Genomic DNA, 17,284 nt, shown 5'->3' with positions numbered 1-17,284 from the left:
TGCTCTAAAAACCCTACAAATTTAGCATTACTTATTTACATCGCAAATTTATTCCAGAAAGATTTGCTATAATTTATTATATAAATAGAAATAGCAAAATATGAATAAGACTCAGGCAAAAATAAAATTAATTAGAAAATCAAGGCTATATTGAAGAAGATACATTAATACAGAGGGAGAAAAGGAGGGACCAGCACACATGTCGCTAAACTTTAAATTTAGTTCTGAGCTCCCCAGCAACCACAGCAAAAGGGGATTTGTGACGATTTGCATAATTATCATGATGAAAAAGAGTAAAGTTTTGACAGGTCCAGTCCATAAGGAGAACAAGGCTTTTTTGGAATGATTTCCAAAAGTAATCATTCGAAGGGAGAATTTCATAGGAGACATAATGCTTCCAGCCATTTTCCAAATGCAGTAACAAATTTATGTGGCTAATTCTTATAGCATTGCCAATGATAAAGCTCAGGGCCAAATATTAAATTCTACAAAGTTAATGGGCTCCATTTGTCTTTGGCTGATTCAGGAAGACAAGTTACAAATCTAATAAAATCATGATAGCCCTAAGACAAATTAGCTTTGTACTTCACCATTTTCAGAATCAAACTAACAGGCAAGAAAAGATAATGCACTCTTTTTGGTTAAATAAGAATAGCTGGCACTTATATAGACCTCACTATATGCCAAGCACTGTTCTAAGCACTTTATATGTATCCATTCATCTAATCTTCATAGCTACTCCATAAGGTAGCTATTATATCCTTTAATTTACAGATGAGGATAAACAGACTCAGAGATCTGGTGCTCAAGGTCACAGAGCAGTACTAACTAACACTGTGTAGCAATTGAGGCCAACTTTTCTAGGCAGATGGGTGGGATAAATGTGATTAGTCTTAGGCAACAGAGGGGGAAATACTCCTCCCTTCAATCTATAGAATCAGAGGAATCATGTCATTTGTTATCGCTGCATCCCTTGAGCTATAGAAGGTGGTTCAGGGCCACTGTATTAATCAAGGTCCAACCAGAAAAAGAAATCATTCTGAATATTTAAAACAGAGGGAATTAAATTAAATACAAGAAATTGGGGTAGCCCCAGTGGCCCAGTGGTTTAGTGCCACCACCTTCAGCCTGGGGTGTGATCCTGGAGACCTGGGATTGAGTCCCATGTTGGGCTCCCTGCATGGAGCCTGCTTCTCCCTCTGCCTGTGTCTCTGCCTCTCTCTCTCTCTCTCTCTCTCTCTCTGTGTGTGTCTCATGAGTGAATAAATAAAATCTTTAAAAATAAATAAATACATGCATACATACATACATACATACAAGAAATTGGTTAAGCAGAAAGAGCTAAGAAACCCCCAGGAGAGTGTGAAGCAGCCCAGAGATTAATAACAATGGCAGGGAAGAAGTGGTTTTACAGGAGCCTGGGGGCTGGGGGACAGCAAACCTGTCCAGGGGAGCCATAGAAGAGCTCCAGGGCTCCCACCCCGGCTCCCACCTCCATTCCAATCTTCCACTGGCTGAACCCTGTCAGAATCCTGATACCCTCAAGGGATCAGCCCTTCTATAACAGGTTAGACCTTGGAAGGTTGAGCAGTGATCTAAAGCAAAAACGTTCTTGAGCACCTGCACAATTTTAAATAATAGAAATGTAGCTATCACAGATTTCCGTCTCCACCCTCAAAGGTAAATTGCAGGACAGATTGGTCAATCTGAAACACAATTGAGAATCAGAAAATAAAGTTTCTGTGTTGTTCAAATGTCATTAAAACCATGTTATTGCACACTAAAACCGTAAGAATGCAATTCCTCCATCCACTCCTTCAGGGGATAATGGTGAGGAAGTAAGGCTGGCTGTTAAGCTTGAATTTATATTATTTCATAATTATATAATGTTACATAATTTCAATAAACTTAAAATCTGGAAAAAAAATAAAGCAAAAACGTCCCAGACTGGCCCAGGTGCTAACAGTATAAATGTGAAATTCTATCTTCCAGTAGCTGGAGCATATGGGCCTCAGGAGACAAATTGCCAGTAAATAATGGCTTATTTTGCAAGGTAAAATACTTTATTCTGTAAAACCATGGAATAGTTACTTAGGAGAGGGGTACATGTTGAAAATACAAGCAGATTCATAAACTTAGGTAAATTAATTCCATAAAAATGCATTCAGCATCTATTGTCTACAAGTTGCCAAGGCAGAGTTTCCTGCATGGCATGGCCAACAGCCTTCTGAAGTTCTGGAAGTTCTTCATGGATGCACTCCCAACATTAACCAGTTCATGCTGTCTCAAGTGAGACCAATACATGGATGGAGATGCTTGTCTCACAGAGTGTTGAATGGAGTGGGTCCTGTGTGACTTGGGTGCAGCAGGATAAACTTTGCTAAATGACCTAACAGTAAATCGGGACTATAGAAAGATGGTGCGCTGTCAGGAACATTTGAGAACTTTGCCTCATGAATTTCTAATAGAGCACAGGCAGGCAGGGAGGAATTGCATTCAAATAACAGTGTGGCAATGGACAGGGAGGTAATGTGGGTGCAGGGCAACCCTTCAGGTGAACCTCCCAAAGTTGTCAAAAGGATGCCAGTATGCAGAAAAAAAACAGAAACCCACTGTTCTACAGAAGCACAGATCAAAGCCTAGTGCCGTGAACTGATTTCTAGAAACCTGACAATTAAGATAGCTACACAGCCTCCTGAAGTAGAGGTAGAAAATGAGAATTACCACGAATGGGAGATGGTGTTAAGGGGAGTCCTAGAAGAAAGAGACAACTTGTAAATGAGGCAGGTGGCTTTGGGGGTCAGTAGTGTAAAACATGAAGAGTAGGAGATATTGAAGCTACATCTTATATGGTTTTGACCCTGTGGAGATGGGAAAAGAGAATTCCTGGTGGAGGGCACAACCAAAGGGAAGGGACAACATCTCAAGCAGGGAGTCGAAGATCTATGTCAGGTAGTCATTTATTGAAGCAAAGGGTGCAGGGAAGGGAAGGAGTAGAAAATAAAAATGAAAAGGAAGATTAAGATCATATTCAAAAGGCCCTTTTAAAATTCATTTTTGGATAAATCTACAATGGAAATTGTTAACCCCAAATTTGGATATTTGGTCTATTTTCAGTCTTTCATCCATGTCAATTAACATTAGAAGCAGGAAGCCCTGTCCTGGGACTAATGGCTGGCTCAGAGTCATGCTACTTGACCCGACGCCCTGTAACTCTACAATCATGGGCAGGGTGCCAAGCAAGAACAAGCACTCCACACTCAATCCAGGTGTACAGAGAATATTCAGAAGAAAGAATTAACAACCAATTTTTCCTTGTAATGAAAGAGAGGTGAAGGGTATATTACTAGTTACAAGTTAAAATAATGGAGTGTAAAAATGTTTCACCTTATTCATTTCATGCTATATGATTTTTCTGCCAATGGAGCATTTGACTGGTATATCAGCCTACTGACAAATATATTCTAACTTCAACAATCTGACCATTTAAAAAAAGAATGAGTGAGAATGAATTCATTCAGCTGATATAACTGGAATTCTAATTTCAGATCTTCTTGGTTTCACTAAATATATCTCATCATATTTATGGTTTAGTTTTTATATCTCAAGCAAAAAAAGAGAAAGTTTGCCATGAGAAATTAACTGATAAACTGTTATAAAGCAAAATTTAAATCTAGAAGGCAAGTCTCTCATAAATAATATTGTTTCAGGACCCAATATATCCTTATTTTCCCAAGCATATAACTTAGCATACTGATGAGCATTGGATGGCTTAGTTCATGTATAAAGAATGGAACATAATGAAGGAAGGGAATTTATCTACTGTTTACAGAAATGAGTACAAAAATAGCTGGCCTGTCATTTTATTATCTAAATCATTATTAACGTGTTATGGAAAATGGCCACAAAAGTGACAGAAATTATTTCCTCAGAGGAATCTTGTATTCCTGGTCTAGAACACAGTCCAGCTCGACTCTCATTTTCCTTGTAAGTTGGCTGGTCTCTCAATGTGTCAGAAATTGTCAGCGAGAAGACAAGTGCCTCCCCCACAAGGGCCCCTTAAGCCAGGCCAAGTAGTGAGGGAGTAAGATGCTTACTCACACTTTTGAAAAAGCCTTAGATCCCATTTTCAGCACTGCCACCCTTTTGCTCTGGGATTCAGGTGCTTTTTAAACTGTCTTCACCTGGGAAAAGGGTAAGAATAACTTCAGCCCTTCTCACAGGAACGTAGTGAGGAGAAAACAAAACGATGCATGCAGAAGTGCTCTGAAAAGCTAAAAGAGCAAATACAAATGTAGGTATTATTTTCATAAGGTCCTGGATGTACTCAACCTTTTGTTTCTAATTTCAGGTCAGGAAGAAAGATTTCTATTTCCTTTTGCGCCTAATTTGAACAAAAGATAAAAACATCTCACTTTGACTTTTCTCCTACTTCAAGCATTTGGCTTGAAGAAGCTTTTGTCAGCAAGCTGCCAACTAATAGAGTTGAAAGGAAATCCAAACTCCACTCCAAGCCAGGGGTGTGGAGATGGAGAGAACAGGAAACATCGCTGGAACTTTCTTGGTCTCCAAGAAGAAACTGAACAGGACTGGAGAGGTAACTATAAATCACAAAACCTGTTACAGACCCTGCAGAGAACCAGATTTGGTTTAAAAATTGAACAACAGCAGAAGATGGCTTGACTCTAAAGCTAATCTAGGAGAGAAGTTCAAGTGTTGAGGCAGAAATGGCATAGGCTTTGCTCCAAGCATAAGAGATGACGAGTGAAGGGTCTTCCCACCTTGGGAATTTATCCCCATGCACTTTCCTCCACCTGGAACACCCCTTTCCTCTTCACCTTGTCTTTTCTTAGGGAACTGCTTCTTAGAGAAGCCTCTCCTGTTGAAACCCCCATCATACCCCATTCCAGATCATATCTGGTGTAAAAAATGTGAACAAGCTAAACTTCTTTATAATTGCTTATCATCGTTGGAATTAGTAATTCATCTGTGTAGCAGATTAGTGTCTGTTCTCCCTTCCTCAGTAAGCTCCCTGAGGACAGGGAAGAGTTTGATTTTTATAGAATCCCCAGGACAGAATTATAGTGTCCCCTAGCTCAAAGTGAGTCATTAAATATTTATTAAATAAGTGATGAAAGAAATACAATCTGAAAAGCACTTCAAAGCAGATTGTTTGAGATGGCAAATTACTTCTATTGAGGCACATTTATGTAAATACGAGGCACATTTATGTAAATACATGCTATTTACAATAAAACACTTACTTTACTGTTGCTTAGAGAGAACATATTGCAAATGGAGGGAAACCATAAAATGAGAAGGTTAATGAATCAATTTTAATGAAAAGTTAATAGTAGGGAAATAGGCTGCACACCCTGAATAAAGAGTTCTTACAGACTGGATGGTTTACAAGGTCCCAACTGCCCAGGTTTAGATGTTCTGAAGGAGGGATGTGAAAAATGGGCAGAACTATTGCTTCCCAGTCTTGAAGGCACAGCTCACAGTCAGTGGACATCAGAGAAAAATTCCCTTCTGGACCAGGCATCATGTGAAAGAACAAAAAGTCGCATGATGGGGCCATCCAGTCTTTCTCAAGCTACAAGGATGGCTCCCAGAAGCAAAAGTGAAACAGTAGCTGGTTTTGTTGCATTTTATTTACTTTCTTCTGTTCTAAAACTGTTGAAAAGTGTGGCTAATTTGGCATTCATTCATATGTGTGTAAATGAGGAAGATAAAATTCTCAAAAAATATTATTCAAGCTCTATGGCAAGTTAAAGCAATTAATAGTTTTTTTTTTTTTAAGATTTTATTTATTTGAGAGAGAGAGAGAGAGAGCATGCATGAGGTGGGGGGAGAGGCACAGAGAGAGGGAGAAGCAGGTTCCCCACTAAGGAGGGAGCACAACCCCAGGATCCCAGGATCATGACCCCTGCCAAAGGCAGATACTTAACACAGACACCTTGTAATTAGTATTCTTAAGTTCTATCAAGCTCTCCTCCCAGGTGCCCTGCAATCAATATTCTTAATTTCTATCAATCTATACTCCAAGAGACCATGTTTTTTTTTTTTTTTGTATAAAAGTCAGTCCCCATCCCCCTTCCACCTGTTTTTATCTCTCGCACACACTTTTAGTGCCAATGTTCAATAAAACAAGATTTATTTTTTAATTTTTACATTGTGATCTTCCTTTATCTTTCATTTATTCTATGGAACATATAATCATTTTCTATCTTCCTCGCTAAGTTGAATTTATGACTTTCTGTGAGCTAAGTCTACCCCATTCGTTTGTGTGTTAAGCAAATATAAATAATAAGGATGCTGAGTAATAAAGCTCAGATCTTTTTCTGGAGCTTTTAAAGCTGTAGTGTTTCTTTCCTTCGAAAGGTTGTACACTATAAATTACATTACAAATAAAAATGAATTAAGTGAGACTGAGAGGTCAGAGAAGAAATACAGAGGCGCCAGTTTCTGCGGAGGGTCTTTAATGGATGATACTTTGAGGCTATCAATTTGGAAAGAAAAAAATCAAATAAAAATCCATTTCATACTCATTTTGCAGACTTCATCCTTTTCGTTGTTTTCATATAAGTAACTCTGCCAACGTTTTATTTCATATAAGATCTATGTTGTTGTTCTACTCTGTCCTAATATTATGCAAACAAATTCCAACTCCTTAAAGGCAGATAGAAATTAAACCATTCAAATGCTGTTCATTTAGTAGTTTCAAAATAACAATAAGCAAGGCACTTTCATCTATGTGTCACCAAACATGCCACTCCTCATTTATTTTTGCCACTGTTCCTACTTCCACTAACAGAAATCCTGAAAGATCAGATAATGAAAACCAAAGAGGTCTTTATGCTTTTTCCAACTTCATAGTCAAAGCCCATCTCAAGCTATGAACTGCCTTCATCCTTGAGATTGTTTGAAACTTGTTAGTTTATTTTTTCTTTGGGAAAGTGAGAATAAGTTTTGACCAAAGAGGAAACTGCCACTTGTTGCCTTTTGTGGAGTCTGTTCTTTACTCCATTTAGTGGCAGCTGGGAGTGCAGACCTGGGCATATTCCATGCTAGGAAAAGAATCTCCCCCTCCCACCCCCCATAATGATGAACATCCAGCAGAGTTCCTTGAATATAGAAAATGTTCAATGTAAATTTGCCAAAAGAATGGGTTTAATAAAAAAAAAATGAGACAGTTTTCATTGTTTAAAAATTAATCACTTCCACTCCTTTATTGGACTAAGTTTGAAACCCCTTGATAATCAAGCTTTACAAAATAGGTTTAAAGTGTCCCAAGAGAGAAACAGACCGTGGCACAGAAAAACGTGGTGGCTTCAGGAGAGCTTAGAAAGAGGGGCCCGTGCTCAACCAAATTTCACATGAAGTAAGACACTTCCAGGCTTCTCCAGAAGAAGAAAGGCCACCGCCCCTAACATTGGTCCATTAGGCTATTAAGGTGATACGGTGTGAGTTACTTTGCAAGAAATCTGCTTTTATCTGACCTACATTTGAATCCCGATTGTCTCCATATTTCTCCTTTGCTTTTACTTTTTCCCCTCAAAGACTATGGAATTTGCTGTTGATTTCTCTCCAGGGGTCCTAGTGTTTAAAGGGTGTGGGAATGAATCCATGTTAATCCTAAGTAGCTATTGCCTCTTCCAATCTGCCTTCATGACAGCGCAACTCCCGGCTTCTCCATGCACAGCGTCGCTCTGAGAGGCCGCAGAAGGCCACAGCACCCGGGCGAGCCCTGCGGGTCCGGGGCCGCGGGCACTGCCCTCCCTCCCGCCTGCGCGGTGCGCCGTGCCCGGGAGTGGTGACTGCAGGGACCTGCCTTCCGCCCCCCGTGCTGAGTGAGGGCGCGGACTCCCTTTAAAAGCAAACTTTGCAAACAAGAATAACCTTGAGAAAGACCCTTCACGTACGCAGATCGATGCTCGGGACCTGTGTCGCGCCAAAGAGGCCTCCTTGTACCCCAAATCCCTGCTTTGTGCGGCGGGCGCAGTGGGGGCTCACGGATGCGCCGCTGGGGACACAGGTGTCCCCCGACCTGTCCTGGGTCGCGCGGAGTCAGCTCCGCCGCCCGCCGGGGCCGCTGCGGTCGCGCCGAGGCCCGAGTCCCTCGGGGCATTACCCGCTCCGGGGGGGCTCCTGGGCGCCGACCCCAGCCCCCCTGCGCCCGGGCCGTCGGGCGGTCCCCAGCCCCCGAGCTCCGAGGCGGCGGAGGCTGCGCTGCCCCTTAATGGCCATCATCCATTTTTAATCAGAAAGATCGCAAGAAAGCTGGTAGGCGAATGCAGCCCGAGCGCGTTTAAGTACAGCCCCGGGGAATCCAATCACTTCAGACCGAGGCTGCTACGCGAGCGAGAGCCCCCGCGCCCGCCGGGCGGGGAAGAGCGTCGCGGCTCAGCTCGGGCTCGGGGCTGGGGGCTCGGGGCTCGGGGGCTCGGGGGTTCGGGGGTTCGGGGCTGGGGGCTCGGGGTTCGGGGTTCGGGGGTTCGGGGCTGGGGGCTCGGGGTTCGGGGTTCGGGGGTTCGGGGCTGGGGGCTCGGGGCTGGGGGCTCGGGGTTCGGGGCTGGGGGCTCGGGGTTCGGGGGTTCGGGGCTGGGGGCTCGGGGCTCGGGGGCTCGGGGCTCGGGGCTCGGGGGCTCGGGGATTCGGGGTTCGGGGGCTCGGGGGCTCGGGGTTCGGGGGCTCGGGGGCTCGGGGCTCGGGGGCTCGGGGGCTCGGGGCTCGGGGGCTCGGGGCTCGGGGGCTCGGGGCTCGGGGGTTCGGGGCTCGGGGCTCGGGGGCTCGGGGGCTCGGGGGCTCGGGGCTCGGGGGCTCGGGGGCTCGGGGCTCGGGGCTCGGGGGCTCGGGGTTCGGGGGCTCGGGGCTCGGGGCTCGGGGGCTCGGGGCCCCGCGCGGAGCCTTAACCCTTCCAGCCCCGGAGGGCGGGGGGGGCGGGGGGGGGCGCCGGGGGGGGGGCGGGGGGGCGCGGCCCGCGGGTCCACGATGCCCTCGGCGGCCGCGCGCGGGCTGCCTCGGCCACACTGGGCGGCTCCGCGGGCGCGGGGTTAAGGTCGGGAGCTCCCGAGGCCGCTCCGGCGCGAGCCGCCGCCGCGCACGGCAGCCCCGCGCCTCGGGCTCCTCCTCCCGCCCGAGCGGGGCCGCGGGAGGACGGCTCCGGCCGCAGGGGGCGGGGGCGCGGCGGGCGGCGCGCGGGGCCCGGCGGAGCCCCGGGGAGGGGCCGGCGGCCGCGCGGACGGACGGAGCCCCCAGCCCCCGGCCCCCGGCCCCCGGCCCCGGCCCGCGGCGCGGGCCATGTGGGCGCCCGGGGCCAGCGCCGAGGGCCTGCCGGGGGCGCCGCCGCCGCTGCCGCTGCTGCTCCTGCTGCTGGCGCTGGCGGCGCCCTCGCGGGGCGGCGGGGGCTGCGCGGAGCTGGCGTGCGGCGAGCGGGAGCGCTGCTGCGACGCGGCCAACGCCACGGCCGTGCGCTGCTGCAAGCCGCCGCTGCACGCCTTCCTCGACAGCGTGGGCTGGTTCGTCCGCAAGCTCTCGGGGCTGCTCATCCTGCTCGTGCTCTTCGCCATCGGCTACTTCCTGCAGCGCATCATCTGCCCCAGCCCGCGCAGGTACCCGCGCGCCCAGGCCCGGCCGGGGCCGCCGGGGGCCGCGGGGCCGCCCGACCGCGGCGGCGACGACGACGACTCGCCCGCGCTCCTGCGCGACGAGGCGGCCGCGGGCTCCCAGGACTCGCTGCTGGACAGCGGCGGCGGCGTCGGCCGGGCCCGGGGGGGCGGGCGCGCGGCCCCCGCCTGCGCCTCGGAGCACGAGCTGCGCGTGGTCCCGCCGGGCTTCCTGCAGCTGCCCAGCTACGAGGAGGTCAAGTACCTGCCCACCTACGAGGAGTCCATGCGGCTGCAGCAGCCCAGCCCCGGGGAGGTCGTGCTGCCCGTGTCGGTGCTCGCGGAGCCCGACGGCGCCCAGGGCCGCTTCCCGCGCATCTGAGCGCCCGCGGCCGCCCGAGGACCGCGCGGACTGAGCGGGGCCGGGGGGCAGGACGGCCTCGGACCCCGCGGGCCCCCCCGCCCGGAGCCCGGTCGGAGCCCCGGGACCTGGAAGTTTCCCTACGTTGCATTCGGTTCAAGGACACGCTAGGCGCGCGCGGCGGGGCGACGGCCCAGGCCGGGGCGCCCCTCGGACCCAGCCCCTCGTAAGTGGCGGGTCCCCGAACGGGCGGGCACACGGCGCCGCGCAGCGCGTGGGGAGAAGGGCTGTGACCTTCAGGGACGCGGGGGACGCGGGGAGGGGGCGCCGCGCACGCCCCCCGCCCGGCCCCCGGGAGCGGAGGGCGACGAGCCTCGGAGCCGGCTGCGCTGGGGGGGGGCAGCGCCCGGCTCGGCCCACCCCCTCCCTTGCGGGGCAGCCGGACCCCCCCGCCCCCGCCCCCGCCCCCGTATCTTCTCCGCCGAGCAGAGTCACAGCTGATGGCTCAGCCGCATGGGGAGGGACCCCCGCGGCCCCCAGGGAGGTGCTGCACCTGTTGGAAGACGCGGCGCTTAGGCCTATCGAAGACCGCACTCGTCATAAGAGGTACAGGTGGACTTTTGATTTCTCAATAACCGAGAAGACGTTTATATTTAACTTGTCTTTTATTTTTATATTTTTGCCATGTATTGAACGTATCAGGAGTGTATTTGTGCAATCGATGACAAGATAATCGTCTTTTCCTCTTTTTTTTTTTTTTAAGGCCTTAATGGTCTGGAAATTGTCATTATTGTTTAATAAAATATTGGACATGATTTCATTTACCACTGGGGGGGGAAGGCATGGTCAAACAAGAAAACATGTGGCATAAAACACATGAAGGATATCTTATTTTCACTATTTGAGAAGAATATATTTTATTTTTAGTACTGTGGTATAATATATGACTTTTTGTAATAACTATAGGTTGTGTAGCCTAGGTCTTGATTGTATCATTCACCACATAGTTATATGTAGAAATGACTGATACATATATGCCATACCATGAAGCATGATGTCATGCACTTTCCCCTTTATTTTAAAGTACATTCCACAACATGATACAAAACAGAAGAACTTGTGACTTCTCTTCAAAGCCATAATTGTGCAAGCAATGTACTGTAGAAGGATTTAGTAAACCTCTCGAAAGAAAAAAATAAATGTCATTGTATCCGTTTTACCATTCTATGACATGGCCTTTAAGCAAATGGTAATATAAAATACCGTATTGAAATGCATTATGTATAATGTACATATGTGCATTGTCTATGTGCAAGATACACATTGTATACCATATAATTATTACAGTTTATGATTGCCATGAAAGGAAAAGAAAAGGTTTCTCTGCTTGGGGAAGGATGAGTGTTACATTAAGAAGGATTTTACACGTGAACCTCACCTATGTATCTAGAAACATTGTTCTTATGGTTGAAAAAGTTTGGCAGTCCTGAGATTATATTAGATGCAATGGATTTAATTAACTTGAGAAGTGATTTAATTGAGAAATTAATTTGAGAAAATGATTTAAACTTTTAAAAGTGAATATAAAAAGCCCGACAGTTCTAAGAAATCTTAAAATGTGTGAATAGTAATAGAAGAGAATGGTTTACTCTAAACTTCTAAAAGATAATGACCCTGTCATTAAAATCATTTGAAGTGTTATTAAAACATAGAAAAACATTAAAATATTTCTCTGTGCAAATTGTATCAGATGTGTGACTATGTGGCAATGTATTAAAATATGAAATGTGTATCTTTGTTACTTAAAAGCAATTGTAGGTTTTGAATGGCAAAACAATAAGGAAGTGAGACTTTAAATTGAGAATGGTACAAGATTTAATGAAATCATCATATTGAATAATTGCATATATTCATGTTATTCAAACACCATAAATTTTAGTTACATGTGACTGTTAATACCACCCACCAAACAAACAGGAGTATTGCCATAATCTTTCAAATTATTTATCCTTTGAGGGTGTACTGTTTTAGACACTTCTTAAAATTCACCCCTATCTGAAACATCAACATAAATATCCAAGTACCAGTATATAAAGTATATAGTCTATATGTTGTTGCTATTACTAGCATCTTGAGCTTTGCAACAAAAATCTTGTAAAAATACACTTATAAAGTGTATTTCCTTTGCATCAACTATGGAACATTTCTCTCCCTAAAATGCAGAATGTCTATAATGTAACACTTATCATTCAGTGAAGTTCTACTGAATTTTAAAGTTACCACAAATTTTACACTTGTTTTTTTCCTACACATCACTCAAGCTTTTATGCACATCTCTCATTTAATAAAAATGAGTTTGACTCTGGTTTTTTTTCTTATTTCTTTAAAAATTTTTTTTTTTTACTCTGGTTTTTTTCTTGCACTTCATTTACCAAGCACAAGTTTGTGGGGAAAAATTCTTAAAAACTATCCTTGTTATTGATAAGTGAACATGTTTCATGGTAACACACACACATATATAACACACTATGTTAATACACACAGAACCTATATATTCATAATGCTGGAATATCTGGATAGAAACATTTTTAAAATACTTAAGGGTGGTATCTAGGTGTATCAGTTTTATAAATTTCACCTGGAAGTTAACTATTACCTAGAACTAGTAGGAAACAGAAATGTAGAAAACATTAATATAGAAAAGTTATTCTCTCACCTAAAAATAATTCATGAAGAGATACAGATTTTACTTATTTTCAATATTTTTTATATTTAGGTGAGGGCACAGATTATATATATCTCTATATATAAAATCATCAGTTGCTTAAAAACATTCATATTTTTCAATTATAAATATTATATATGCATACACACACATATATAAAGTAATCTGTTGCATAAAAGCAGTTTGTTGGTGGTGTTCAATAACAAACAAGGGGAAAATGTCTTCTTGAGATAGAATGATAGTTTCAAGAGGCCATTAATTCAACCATGGAAAATGGCTCTGGCAATTATGCCAAAGGGCATGAGGTGTACTATATAAGGAAAACAAGATTCAATTGTAAAGGCTGAAGGGAATATTAAGGATATGGCCTCAACAGTTTAAAAGGCAGTATGCTAAGTACCTCAATGCTGTACTCGATGTATACAGTTTCAAGTGGAATTAATAAAGGAAAACAGTTCACAGCTGGAACTTATTACGTAATAAACATGAATACGGTGTTCAGATTTGCGGTGTTCAGATTTAAATAATGTTCTGCATTGATTTCTGTAAAAATTTCATAAACACAATTAATTTTAATTTCCAGATTGAAAGAAACAATAAGTTGTTTTATTTTGAATTAACCACCTTGCCAAACTGTAAGTTGCGGACAACCAACCAATCAGTAATAGAATATTTGGCAATTTGTATTTGACCTCACCAGTTTACAATTTACTTTTTCATTCTCCTTTCATTAGTTGGTAAAGAATAGTAGGCTAAGGGAAGGTATTTTATCAACAAAGAATGACCTAGCAATCAGCTAATTGTAAGAAATTAAGACATCCTTTCTTCCATAGAGATGGAAAGGATGTCTCTTTTTAAAATTTTTTGCCTGTAAAATAATCAAAAGTCGAATAAAACCAATACTTTGGTTGTATTTAAATACATATAGAACCTAATTTTATTTATTTTCTTTTACTTACAGAATTCGCTTTTAATTTTATGGCATAAATTATACGATGGAGGACATTTTGCTTGCCATCCAACTGAAGATTATCACTTTTATTTTCCTCTTCAGCTTCTTAGCTAAACACCTTCATTGTCTTGATCTCTTTTAGTTCTTATTTTCTTTGTATGTTGTTACCTTGCTTTGAATTGTATTAGTTTTCCCTAAAACACATCCCTCCCATCTGTCTCCAACTTGTTCTTTTCTGTGCTTTAATTAATCACTCTGGTTATGGCTTGGTCTTTTGAACAAAGTTTTTTCTTTTGGTAAACATTATTTTCCAAAGTGTGCTTTGTTTTCTGTTTGCATCTGCTTGTGTTGGTTTCCAGTTTTGAGCTTTTTTATCCACTCAGGGACTGTAAACGTATTTCTCGTTCTTAACCATAGAGATTTTCTATCTGAGCGAATAATCACTGAGCAAATGATCGTATCTTTGCAGCTCTCTAGCTAGAATTTTCATTTTTCTAGATCTCAAACAATAATTCTTGATTTGCCTTTTTATCTTTTTATTTCTTCACTTGAAATTCCTGGAGGGATTGTCAGCACTTTTCTCCCTACCTTTCCCTAAAAATGTGCTCTCTGCTGTGTTTATAAGGGCAAAGAATTAGACCCTTGCAACTTAGTAGTGACAGAGACCTTATTTTGTCTTCCAAACCTCAAGTATATTATTTTTCCATTGACTGCTGATCTTTAAGCTTCTAGATTTTTCTCACAGGCATCTTTGTAGTTTCCTCTGTGTCATTTTATCTGAGGAATGGTTAACTGTTCTCCTCTTATTCCTGCTCATAGATGTTCTATTTGTTATACTAGATAGGTGATCATATTCTTCTATCTTTATAGACAAGACCTTATTTGAGCCTCTAGACCTCAAGTATAGCTTGAGTTTCTACTGATCACTGTATCTTTGACATTCTTAAGAATTTTTGCATGGGCTCCTCCTCAACTTCTGTGTATTGTACCACTGTTTTACTGGGTACACTAGATGGCACCTCTAACTTTATGTTTCTTTTATTCTTGCTTCTAGATGAACTTGAAGAATTCCGTAGTGTATTGTTTAAAATTTTACCTGAGGACTGTGAGTAGTTTTATCTTCTGCCTCTTTGTTGGCTACATTTATTTTGTCACAGAAAGGACTGGAATCCTCCAGATTTATACCTCTTTTATTTTGGTTGGTGGGAGTTTTGTCTTCTGTATTGACACAAGATTTTACCAGATAAAAATTAATTTTTATTTTCCTGGGTCTTAAAAATATCTTTTCTTCATTTGTAGGTTTAGCTTTTTTCTTCCAAACTGTTCATTGGCTTGTCCCATTTCTCCATGTGCATAACCCCTGCTGAACTTGCCAAGTGATAGGATCCCTATAGATCTATACCAGTTTACCTCTTCCTCTAATGTTACAGTCTCTCTCTTTTTCCATAGTCCATCTTCTGAGTTTTTCTCTTGGAAGCTCTTCACAGTAATCTTTTCATTTTTTCTTCATTTGAGACTTTTCTGTTGATAGAAGCAATGAGACTCCTGAGTCCTAGATTATTTCAGTATTTGTGCCTGTGATATAGGGACAGTGCTGACTCAGCTCTGCTTGCAAATCAAGCTCATATTTCTTTACATTCATTTCTGCACATTATCTGTTGGACTAGGGAAATGTTTAGATTTTTGAAACTCGTATTTTTTAGAGTAGATCTTGTTCTTTGACTACCTCTATTTTGCATGTTCTTAGGCCACACCTCTTCAGGTTCAGAGGCATTAATTTGGGATTCATATTCACAAGGACTACAAGAGTTTTCTTGACTGAAATCTCCTGGCCTATCCTTATTTTTGTTCACTGAGTCAAACATTTCTTCAAATCCACTCTAGTCAACTTCCAAATATCATATCTTTTGTTTGAAGTCTTCAAATGAATTTTTCTTTTTTCCTGATGGTTTCAACAAAGTGCTAATAACTGCTGATTCTGGGTTTTCTTTTGGTGTTTTAAAAAAAATTGGGGGCAGCCCAGGTGGCTCAGCGGTTTAGTGCAGCCATCAGCCCAGGGTGTGATCCTGGAGACCCGGGATCAAGTCCCACGTCAGGCTCCCTGCATGGAGCCTGCTTCTCCCTCTGCCTGTGTCTCTGCCCCTCTTTCTCTGTGTGTGTGTGTGTTTCTCATGAATAAATAAATAAAATCTTTAAAAAAAATTTTTTTTTAGGGCAGTCCCGGTGGTGCAGTGGTTTGGCGCTGCCTACAGCCCCTGGGTGTGATCCTGGAGGCCCCGGGATGGAGTCCCACATTGGGCTCCCTGCATGGAGCCTGCTTCTCCCTCTGCTTGTGTCTCTGTCTCTCTGTCTCTCTCTCTCTCTCTCGGTGGGTCTCTATGAATAAATAAATAAAATCTTAAAAAAATTAAAATTAAAAAAATAAAAAATTTGCAAGGTCGTCTACATTTTCTTTTGATTGAAAAATATGTACATTCTGTATATTCTATTTTTTCTATTACTTGGTTTTCTGAGTAGTATTTTTCACATCTTTTATTATAAATATTTTAGGTTTTTCTTGTAATTTCTGTGATGCATCTTAATCCTTACTAAGTAAGGATGTGAGTAAGCTTTTAAAATTTGGAGTTGCTATACGTATTGTAATGTCTGCCAGATTTTCTCCTGGATGCACCTTAGCAGTTTTCCTAAGTTTTTTTTCATGCCTCTAGGGTTTTCTGTCAATTCCCATCTCTGCTTTGGAGGTGTCTGAGGTTCTTGACACTTGTCAAGTTCTTTTGCTAGGTGTTTTGTCTGTTGATGCCTGTTGCGTCTTCTCTGGGTTCAGTCTTTCCCACATAAGTTTTCAGAAGTTTCCCGATTGTTGTCAGTTCAGCAGATTCATATTTTTCCCTGGGAGCTGTCCTGAGCTGCTGCTTGATTGCCTTGTATTCTGGACTCCACCATTTGCTGTGTAGTTTTCATAAGGCCCTAGGTTCCTGTTGAATCTTCTACTGGGTCTAGTTATCTCTAGGCATTCCAAGGTGTCTCTATACCTGTGAGTGAGGTTTTCACCTTTTCTACATTTCCACTTGGGAGATAGGGAATTGATGTTACTTTCTGGTTGTAGTGCTTGCTTTGGGCGTTTCTGTAAGCTCTTTGATGCCTTTGGATCCTCTACAGACTCGACATTTGTCCCCAGCGAAAGAATCCTGAGTATTCTTACATTTTCTCATCATTCTGGTTTGTGCTTTGGACTGTTCTCAGCTTTTTTGTGGACATCACAACCATTTATTTATTTCTCTGGTTCTGTTGGTGTTTGCAGGAATTCTTTGATACCTGCCAGGTCTTCCAAGGGCTTTACTTTAGGTGTTTAGGTGTTTTCAGCAGCCTCCTGATTATGCCTGTTAGAATTTCTACTGGTTCTGGATTCTGCTTTCAAGTGTTCCTAAGCTTTTTGTGAACATTATCATCATTTGTTTGTTCCTCTGGATTTACAGGGGCTCTCTGATGGCTGCCAGGTCCTCCATGGGTTCTGGTTTTACTTTACGTGCTCTCAGCATTCCTGTGAGAATTCTTAATTTTTACTGAGTCTGGCTTGTGTTTTGGCATACTCCTGAAACTTAATCCCATTTATTTGTTCCTGTTTCTTTTAGTGGGAG

At 43.6% G+C, this 17,284-nt stretch overlaps 1 protein-coding gene and 1 long non-coding RNA gene across 3 annotated transcripts in view; both read left to right on the top strand.

Annotated features, from left to right (window-relative positions):
- LOC121477517 overlaps window positions 1-6,518 on the top strand; it is a 67,956-nt gene extending 61,438 nt beyond the window's left edge. For both annotated transcript variants that reach the window (XR_005984267.1, XR_005984261.1), the window contains one exon: window positions 4,352-6,518. This is a non-coding gene — a long non-coding RNA (uncharacterized LOC121477517). The remainder of the gene's footprint in view (window positions 1-4,351) is intronic.
- A 2,711-nt stretch (window positions 6,519-9,229) lies between these two features.
- Window positions 9,230-13,197, top strand: C17H3orf80 (chromosome 17 C3orf80 homolog). Its single transcript, XM_041731463.1, has one exon. The coding sequence runs from the start codon at window positions 9,304-9,306 to the stop codon at window positions 9,988-9,990; it is 687 nt and encodes a 228-aa protein (XP_041587397.1). The 5' UTR covers window positions 9,230-9,303; the 3' UTR covers window positions 9,991-13,197.
- The last annotated feature ends 4,087 nt before the right edge of the window (window positions 13,198-17,284 follow it).

This window comes from Vulpes lagopus, chromosome 17 (assembly GCF_018345385.1).
Source record: "Vulpes lagopus strain Blue_001 chromosome 17, ASM1834538v1, whole genome shotgun sequence".
NCBI classification, from domain to species: domain Eukaryota; kingdom Metazoa; phylum Chordata; class Mammalia; order Carnivora; family Canidae; genus Vulpes; species Vulpes lagopus.
The sequence above is the reverse complement of the archived record's forward strand: the minus strand, read 5'-3'. Positions and strand labels throughout refer to the sequence as shown.